Source organism: Myotis davidii, unplaced genomic scaffold (assembly GCF_000327345.1).
Source record: "Myotis davidii unplaced genomic scaffold, ASM32734v1 scaffold967, whole genome shotgun sequence".
Classification (NCBI taxonomy): Eukaryota; Metazoa; Chordata; class Mammalia; order Chiroptera; family Vespertilionidae; genus Myotis; species Myotis davidii.
The window spans coordinates 2,454,307-2,464,696 of NW_006383014.1; the positions used below are offsets into that span (position 1 = coordinate 2,454,307).

The 10,390-nt window shown below is 39.1% G+C and overlaps 1 protein-coding gene across 2 annotated transcripts in view; it reads right to left on the bottom strand.

Annotated features, from left to right (window-relative positions):
- Window positions 1-1,008: 1,008 nt before the first annotated feature.
- GSTCD (glutathione S-transferase C-terminal domain containing) overlaps window positions 1,009-10,390 on the bottom strand; it is a 131,065-nt gene continuing 121,683 nt past the window's right edge. For both annotated transcript variants that reach the window (XM_006778902.2, XM_015558094.1), the window contains exons 11-12: window positions 5,184-5,253; window positions 1,009-2,311 (exon numbers count right to left, since the gene is read on the bottom strand). In XM_006778902.2, coding sequence (XP_006778965.1) covers window positions 2,175-2,311; window positions 5,184-5,253 — 207 coding nt within the window. In that variant the 3' untranslated portion in view covers window positions 1,009-2,174. The remainder of the gene's footprint in view (window positions 2,312-5,183; window positions 5,254-10,390) is intronic.

Here is a 10,390-nt window from a genome sequence, read left to right on the forward strand (position 1 = left end):
AACATCACTAGTCATCAGAGAAATGAAAATTGAAACCATGATGGAATACCATTTCATATCCACTAGAATGGTTAAAATAAAAAAGACTGACAATATCAAATGTTGGAGAGAGGGCTTAGAGAACTAGAACTTTCTTATGTTGCTTGTGGGAATATAAAATGGTAAAACTACTTTGGGAAATTGTTTGGCAACTGACATTCATTTATTTAATGACCCAGCAGTTCCACTACTAGGTATATATTCAAGAGAGATAAAAATATATATCCATAAAAGGGTTTGTACAAGAACATTCACAGGCTTCATTCATATCCTCAAAATGGAAACAATCCAAATAAATACAAACAGGAGAATGGGTAAACACATTTTGATGTGTTCCATATTTATATAATGGAATACTACAGCTACATAGTATTCCATTATATAAATATATCAAAATATATCAATAATGTGAATATTTTTCAAAAATACTCTTGAGCAAAACAAGTCAGATACAAAAGACTACATACTAAATGACTTGATTTATTTGAAGGACAAAAATAGGCCGGACATATGAAGGGTGATGGGATGAGAGTGGTTGCAGTTGGGGTGAAGGATATTGAATTGAAAGGGATGCGCGAGAACTTTCTAGGCTGATGGAAATGTTCTATAACTTATTGGTGGCAGTTGCACCGTGTACACAGCTGTCAAAACCTCTCAAACAAAACACTTAGAATCTGTTATTTTATTGTCTGTAAATTATACCTTAATTTTTAAAAAGGCAAGGATAAAAGCACAGTGTGTTTATAGGTGCAAATGACTACTCAGGGCTGATGATTAATTCTTTTCTCAAATTCTAGCCCAGGAAACAAGAGTACACCCCCCACTCCCATAAATTTTTCCTTTAATTTTAACCCATAGTGATAAAAGGGTTATTTACTAAAGACCTTTCTCCTCACGGTATGTCATACAGAGTTGAAACCATCAACAATAATGAATTAAATCTTTTCTAAAATGGAATAGCTTATCGATGATGATTAATTCTTTTCTCAAATTCCAGCCCAGGGAACAAGAGTACACCCCCCACTCCCATAAATTTTTCCTTTAATTTTAACCCATAGTGATAAAAGGGTTATTTACTAAAGACCTTTCTCCTCACGGTATGTCATACAGAGTTGAAACCATCAACAATAATGAATTAAATCTTTTCTAAAATGGAATAGCTTAGGATATGTAACAACAAGAAAAAAAGCAGACTGTGAAAGGACATGCCATCTGTCCTTAAAAACTTTGGCTGGTGGAATAAGAATTTGGGTAGAGAGAACTATTCAAATAAGCTTATATATGTAAACTTCTCCCACCTTTGACTTATACTCAATAAGTTATATCCCTCAAATATGACCGATATCTGAAAAACAAATTCTGTGACCATTATGATATAAAGAACTTAATTCAGTAATCTTTTTCAGAGTCTTGAAAATAATGGATCTTCAATAATTAATTAATGTATTTACTGATTAGTTAGAATTTATGTCCAAATTACATATGCCCATAATGGAAAATATACTACAATTATATTATAATGTCTTCATATAAAATGTTTGAACCAGAGATGATTTCATTAGGTGATTTATGGGAAGTATATTTAAATTGAGTATATGAAATAAGGTATAAATCCAACTCACCCCAGCTTAAAAGTTTAATCATTCTGTAATTACCTGACTAGATTTTTTAAAAAATGATAGAAAAAGTACTATTGTTAGACATATAAAGCAAACACACAAACCCCACTGAGTCGAATTTTGGCCTCCACTGGGGTATCTACGTGATTATAAAGGCTACACGTGCATTGTTTTGAACTGAACACCACATTAGCCAGATCAGAAAAGCTGTGAACTGAGAAGGAAATTGTTATTCCAGCGATGGAACCTCAACTCGAGAGTATTATTCTGCTGGCAGCCGGGACTTCAGCGCATTCTCACTATGAAAACCAGTGGCTTTTAATCACACATTATAAAAGCATTTGCGATGCTCTGCAGGCCGCCTTCCTTCAAAGATTTCCCTGCTGCTTTCCTTCCTGAGCACAATAGGTTCAAGATGGCTAATGCTGTTTCCTACTTGTGCCAAGAACCTCCTGAATGCCACTGGGCTTTCATCATGAAGACAAATGGCAAAACATCAAATGGGAATATCTCATTCTAAATGGGGACGCCAACGATCATGTTATTTTTGGGAGAGCAGCTCTCCGGCTCCATGGATATCACTTGAACGGAGTAGCCACGCTCTTCTGCAGCTCTTGCTCGGTCCAGATCCACCAGGCACATGCACTGCTTTCCTGCAATACAGCCCAAGCTATCATGAGATACTGTCCAGTTAACAGTGTCATTTCAATTCATTTAAGGGACCCTATACAGTGACACAATCTATAGGTGTATGGAGAATGCTGTTTGCCCCCACGTCCTGTTTAGTGTCTCTTTGCATTTAATTCTTGATCAGTATGGAGAGAAAACAATTACAAATGTATAACATGCCTGAGATTTGTTTCCACTAGTAATTTAAATAATGTTAACCTTCTAAAATATGTTTATAAATAAATCTCAAATAAAAACTACAGATTCTGTTTCCCACTTTGATTAAAAATCCATCTAAAGACCTTTCCTCTTCATACCCTATGAGAACACATCATCTGTCATACTGTGAAACAAACAATATCTGCTTTTCATATCTAAAATGACATGCAAACAGAGGGCCATCTGAAAGAATGCTGCAGTTTGCACCTGGAGTTTTTAGGACAATAAAGAAGTGAGAAATAGAAAATATTTGTGAAAATTCTAAATTGTGTGCTGATTATTTCAGGTAGATGTGTAATGCTGAGTGTAATATAGTGTTAATTTTCAGAGCTCCTGTACGCATATGAAATAGTGGTATTCAATTTTCTTTGTAACCTTTGCAAAACAAGAGGAAACCTGACTGGCAAGTAAAGCAGTGAATTTGTGTTTGTTTGGCAAACTTCTATTTCAAAAGTAGCCCAGGAAAAAAATGACTTGGGGTTGAATATATTAAAAGTTATGGCTTTTGGACTTTCAAGTTCTTTAAATTCAGAAAAAGGTTACTGACTCCATAGAATTTCATTCCATTTTTCCTCAATAATTATAATGATACCTAAGCATTATTTCTAATGGATGTATTTAAAAGGCAGCTGATTCTGCTAAACGAAAGCTTCAGAAGTGAAGACAGAAACTGAAATGGAACAGTTCTTCAGTGGAAGACAGAAGAAGCCTCACAGAAAGACTGGAAGGTGAAATCAGTAGGAAGAATTGGCAACCAGAGAGTCCATTTTAAAATATTTTGTATATTTTCCTTAAAAGGCTCATGCCAAAAAAGATTAACTGTCTTAAAGTGATATAAAGAAAGATGTCTAGGATTCCATTTAGGCTAAATCACCCCTCTTCATCAACAGCCAGATGGCTAACTTTTCCCCCTTAAACTATGGTTCCTCCTCTAAGACTTCTGTAAATGCCCCCTCCCACCTCCATCTACTTAAATGAAACATTCTCTGTCAGATGGGATGCCCTACATTCCTTCAGTACCCACCCTGGGTTTACACCACAGCTCATTTAGCCTTGGCTTTGATCCCTTTCCAGAATCTCATGTTCACATGTTGAGGCAGTATCTTTACAACTGAAATGCAGTTGTTGGAAGTCTACCTTTTAGGGTCTGGGAAGCTTCCTAAAATGTTCACAGAACAAAAGTATGACCTGTGCCAAGTACAGATGTAGATCTTTGATGGAGTCTGACTTTGAACCTGACTTTCCGCTCTTCCACTAATCACTCCAAATGCTTCTTGTCCTTAACTACCAGCTTCCCTTCCAGCCACTCCCTTCTGGTTTAATGCCTGAAACGTCACCATGTGCACCCCCACCCAGCACACCAGTGATGTCTTCTCTGAGTCTGGTGAAGTTATATAAAACGTAATTCATATGTATGTAAATTAGACCTCAGTATGTATATTGGCCTATACATCAAATGTACATTCAACTAACTCAAAGTGTTGGAATGGGAAGGGGAGGTGGAAGGGGGAGGAGGAAGAGAGAGAGAGGTGGCAGGCAGGAAGGAGCAAGCTTTTTTCCATGTTTATGCACCAGAGTGTGAGAAAGAGAAGGAAATCACTTGTTCCTTCAGCTTCAGGTCTCCAATGCCTCTCCACGGTGGCTATCTTGCTATGCTGACTTCGACTGTAGAGTTTAATGGCAACTAGTTCTCATATAACACGGCCCCTGATGAAAGCTAATGACTCCGTCTGGCACTCTGCCGAAGAAATGTAATCTGTTTTCCAGACCAGGATGGTCTCCAGCGTGGGGCTTTTCTAAGTAATTGTTAAGACTAGTTTGGATTCTACTCAGTCATTGGAAGCCGTAACTTTGGACTCCATCACTGGTGGGCAAAAATGGACATGAGCTTCATGGCTGGGATCAAATAATTTGGGTTCATAGGGTGGCTCTGACATCTACCAGATGAAGGAGCCTTGGCAAGTTTTTGTCTCAGTTCTCTTGTCTCTAACATATAAATAGTAGTATATGCACATCCCATAGGTATTTTTATAAGAATTTACTAAGATAATGGGTGGAGGGCACTCAGCACAGTGTTTAAATGTTCAATAATTGTTAGCTGCCATTGTCCTTCTACATGTCATTTCTTTTCCTAAAGCAAAGTCTTGGATACGTTTATCACTTAAACTTGGAATGCCATTGTAGGCGTTTCCATTTAGGCAATATTTAACATTATAAATGTCAAACATATTGGTCTATGATTAATAATATACAAGCACCTTTTTTTTCTGAGAAGGACAATACCATCCTTGTTCATACGTTTTCAATCCATCAGTTTTGGTGTGCATAGTTGATCTTTTTTATTTTCTTATGGGGCTTTTGGTAGGTCCTTCAGTTTGTTTATAACAGTAAAAGATCTAACAATAATGCTACTCAATGTACTAACATTAAAAATGTATTTAACTTAATTATTAAAAAAATGGGATAAAGCATTGTTATTGTTGCAAAGCCTTTTTCAGTATGGATTAAGTTTTCTGGGGGAAATAATCTTTAGTTTCTTGTTGATAAATGAACCAATTTTTCCCGTACAGAGTCGCTCCATTCATTCCTAGGCCTGCGGTACATACTCTGCTCAGCAGCTGCGGTGAAAACACATACCTACGAGCCTTCGTTGGGGTGGAAGCTGGACAGCTGTCTGATCTGCAAATCGGCACAGGATCATGTGTTCCTAAAAGAGAAAGCAATAGGATGTGGGTTTGTTTTAACCTTTTGCTTCAAAATTAAACATATTTTTTAAAACGACCTCATTTTTCTAGAGTTTACATTAACTGGATAAAGCGCTGCACAAATAGTGCTTCTGAAATAAGCACATTGTCAGAACACAGCGCTCAGAACCTCGTTTCCCTCAGGTAGACAGCTCTACATCTGAAGGGCTGTCTCAGCAGCAGAGGCACGGAAGATGCTCAGGGCCACTTAACAGCTGCTTTTAGCGGAAATATACTTACAACTGGTGATTATAGAATGTTAAACTAGAAGACCTAAAGTTCATTTACATTTTTCCTTTAATGAAATTTGAATCTCAGAAACATGGCTCCAGAAACACCTTCTAAGCAGCGTTTCTTTCTACTACCAGAGGAAAGGAAGCGCTGCAGAGGATCGCAGTGGCTTCTGTCTTTCTCCAGAGACCCAGCACTCCCCCGCCCTCCCCTCTCCCTACCCTTGGCTCAGTCCCCACTCTTCCCTGGCTCACTCACTCTCCTCTCACTCCAAGTGCTGCAGGAGGTGTACCTATTTCTGCTTTAAGAGGAACCATAAAGTGGATCTGAAGGAATGGGAGGGAAAGTATTGCTTCTGCTTAACAATGTCAGGAAAGGTGCATTCATAAAGAGAAGAAGGCTTCGCAGTGCTTCTCAAACTTGGCTGCACATTAGAATCACCTGGGCATCTTTTTAAAATCCTGATTTCTGGGCCTCATCCTCTGGAAATTTTTTTTTTTGTTATGGGTTGGGGCCACAACATTAGTAACAAAGAAACAGAATTTCTGGGGGATGAGGCCCAGAAATCAGGATTTTAAAAAGATGCCCAGGTGATTCTAATGTGCAGCCAAGGTTAAGAACCACTGCTTCAGAGGGATGAGAGCTGATGCGGCCGCACAGCACTCTGAAATCCGCAAGGAGACTAAGGTAAGTGATTGGCTGCAGTCAAAATGACTGCAGTGCTCCCAGGCAACTGTTCATTCAGAACAGCTGCACTTTCTTAGTGTGTAAATGATCTCACCTGTCAGCTTAGCCAATGGATGGAACTCAGCTTCATCACCTGTCTCCTTGGTCTTCTGTACATTCAATTTGCAGCCTCCATTTTTAAATAAGCTAATTGAAATGAGTGCAATGCTGGGTCTTTTAGAAGGGTTAACTTTTTCTCAACTTCAATGCATTTGAGAAAACATTTCAATGCTCACTGTAACATTTAGTGGCAATGTCTAGAGTACTAATAAGATGGTTCAAATATATAACTTTTATTAAGTTTCCCTAAGTCAAAAAGGGGCAGAAGAATTTAGAATTATATAACATAAAAAGGCAAGAAAACCATACCCTTTGTCCTCATGATGTTTGTAAATTAAGATTCATTTTAAATATAAGTATATAGGTAATACTGAGGCAATCCCAACCTCAGATGAGGTTTGTTTCTCTTGTCCTGGTAAGTCCCACCCTACACAAATTATTAGAATTATCTGTGTATGTGTTCTCCCCTGTAGAAGTTAAAGACTGAAAGGGTGAGGCACACAGTGTTGGCTAATTGAACATGGAGGAAAACATTTCTAAAGTGACTCTCAAGAGATTGGGGCACTAAGTCCATGTAGTTCTGCCTGCCAGCCCACCCATCATGGTTAAGTTAGGAAACTGAGGTACCATCTTGCCACAGTATTCATAAGACTTCTCTATAGAGCATTTACATCTGAGACTCTCAAAAAGCTGGTGGCCAAGCAGCTTTGGGGGGTGTGGGAGAAAGAGGTGATAAAGATGAATAATTTTCCGCTCTCTGGAAGAGCCTGGATGCCCCGCCTCTTTTACCTCTAGGAATTTTTCTTTCCTTTCTAGGCAGTAAGATTGTGGCACCTGCCTTCACTTCCCTAGGCTCCTGCTATATATTTTCTCAGAGTTTGCTTTACCTAGCATCACTCAAGGAGGGAGTAGAACAAGCCTCTAGTTTCTGGTTATTTTTCAATTCATTTTCTACTTTATTAGCAGAGTCTTGGGAGAGTAAGGTGCGGTGTTTTGAATCTTATGAAAATAAAATTCCTGGGATACTAATTTTGCCCCCAAATCTTATAGTTCCCCAGGATATGAAAACTTAAATCCTGTACGCAAAGATGAGGAAAGTGCCAATTCTGAATAAAAGCATGAATACAAAAGTTCCTCTCTTCTCCACAGGTTCTGTGTATATGGTGGGCAGAGGTGAGGGGTTGGAGAGAGGTGAGAGGTCAGAGACAGAGTTGGAGCTGGGCATTTAAGAGGTACAGGTGGAGGAGATATAGGTGCCAAGGTGTAGAATGAATATTTTTAGGTCACTGCACCGATTTCACTGTTGGAAAGAGAAGAAGGTAACATTCGTAGAAGGCAAGGCTGCTATATAAAATGATACTATATATTTTAGTGAGTTTTTGCCAGAAGTTAAATTAACCAAACTAAAAATCCAATCTAATTTATCAACTTTTAATAGGATTATTTTTGCATTTCTCTCAAATATGATCATTTCTTAGATTGTATTATGTCATGCTATTGATCATTTAATTAGTTAATAGCGATGTTCAGAAAGCTAGAAACTGGGGCTTTTAGTCAAGAAGGTGCATAGGTAAGTGCTGTACTTGCACCCTACAATAACCACATTAAAATAAAACTAAACTACAGAACAGCTATCATTCAGAACTGCCTGAAATCTCCCTGAATGAAAATCCTACAACTAAAGATATAAAGAAGAAGCCACATCAAGATTGGTAGGAGGGTTGGAGACTCAAAATGGGCTGGTCCTACACCCATGTGTGGTGGATAAAAATTGGGAGGTGGGCACTATATCCAAGTCTCCACCAAACTGGCTATCACTGTTCACCCTGGCCTAGTGACTCCCTGATACACCACCTCACCAACTTGTAGGCCCACCCATGCTGTTTCCAGTGGCTTTCCCATATGAATAGCATGTCTTGGCTCATGCTTCAGACTTTCCTAAAATCTTTGTAAAACACAGCATCTGGCCTCAGCATGCCCTGTACCTCTTGCTAAATGGCTCCTGGCCCAGCACTAGCAGCAGTTGGCTTTGGTTTTCAGCTTGGCCTCTCCTGGGCACCTCCAACCTCCAAGCCCAGCATAAGAAGCAGCCCTCTGCAGATCACTATGTAGCTCATGCCTGGTGGCTCTGGGAAGAACAAGTGGTGGCTGACCTTTAACTATACCTCCTGGGAGGCCCCAGAGACAGCACACCAGGTGGACAGCTTTAGACCACATTGAAGCACCACCCAACTACCTCCACAAGTGACAAACTCAAGAGGTTGGCTCAGCAGGCACCTAGCCCTGCTGGAGTAAGTTCTGCTCCATGGGTGGGCCCCTGTACAGTTGATCCTCTATGGTGGTCACAGCCAGTCCTTGCAGCTGATCATCCTGGGGGTAAATCCCTCCCATTGATGTGCCAACAGAAATCAAAACTCAACAACAGGAGGTGTACACAGTCCATCTGGTGGTTGAGGGTACACCTGGAGTACCCAGTGCCAGTGAATGGGGAGGCTGTACCACTGGACCCTACAGGACACCTACTACATTAGGCCACTCTACCAAGCTCAGAAGATACAGCAGCTCTACCTAATACATAAAAACAAGCACAGGGAGGTGGCCAAAATGAGGATATAAAGAAATGTGTCCCAAATGAAAGGACAGAACAAAATTCCAGTAAAAGAACTACACAAAATAGAGACTAGCAATCTACTAGCTGCAGAGTTCAAAACACTGGTTATTAGGATGTTTGGTGAACTTAAGGAAAGAGTAGAACTTAGAGAGATATTAAATTGCATAAAAAGGAGATGGAAACCATGAAAAAGAAACAGTCAGAAATGATGGATACACCAACTGAAATGAAGAGTAATTTACAGGGAATCAACAGGAGAATAGATAAAGCTGAGAATCAAAACGGTGATTTGGAATACAAAGAAGCAAAAAACCACATAATCAGAACAGCAAAAAAAAAAAAAAAAAAAAAGAATCTAAAAAAAAATGAGGATAGTGTAAAGGGTCTCTGGGACAACTTCAAATGTACCAATATTTGCATCATGGGGGTGCAGGAGGGAGAAGAGAGAGGGGAAGAAATTGAAAACCTATTTAAAACAATTAGGACAGAAAACTTTCCTAACCCAGTGAAGGAAATAGACATACAAGTCCAGGAAGTGCAGAGTCTCAAGTAAGATGAACCTAAGAGGTCCTCACCAAGACCCATCATAATTAAAATGCCACAGGTTAAAGATAAAGAGCGAATCTTAAGAGAAAAGCAGTTAGTTACCTACAAGTGAGCTCCCATAAGACTGATTTCTCTATGGAAACTTTGCAGGCCAGAAGTGAGTGGCAAGAAATATTCAAAGTGATAAAAACTAAGGACCTACAACCAAGATTACCCTACCCAGCAAAGCTATCATTTAGAATTGAAGGACATATAAAGAGCTTCTCAGACAAGTAGTAGTAGAAAAAGAAGGAGGAGGAGGAGGAGGAGGAGGAGAAAGGGAGCAGGAGGAGGAGAAAGAGAGAAAGAGAAACATGAATACATGAAATGTTAAAGGGTGTTCTTTAAAAAGAAAAAGAACAAAAAAGATAAAAAATATGAACACTAAAATGGCAATAAGTGCATATCTGTCAACAATTCAATCTAAATTGAATGTAAAAAACAAACAAGCAGAACAAAAACAGACTCATAGATACAAAGAACATTTTGATAGTCAACAGATGGGAGGGGAGTTGAGTGAAAATGTGAAGGGATTAAGAAGTACAAATTGGTAGTAACAGAATAGTCATGGGGATGTGAAGTACAACACAGGGAATATGGTCAGTATTATTCTAATAACTATGCCTGGTACAAGATTTATCAAGATGATCACATAGTAAGTTATATAATCTCTAATCACAGGGTTGAACACCTCAAACTAGTATAATATTATATATCCTATCTAATAAGAGAGAAACATGGTAATTGGCGTACAACCGCTACCCCTCCAATTGGCTAATCAGGGGCGATATGCAAATTAACTGTCAGCCAAGATGGCTGCCGGCAGCCAGGAAGCTTAAACTGAACATGAGGCTTGCTTGCTTCAGTGACGGAGGACTGCAACGTTC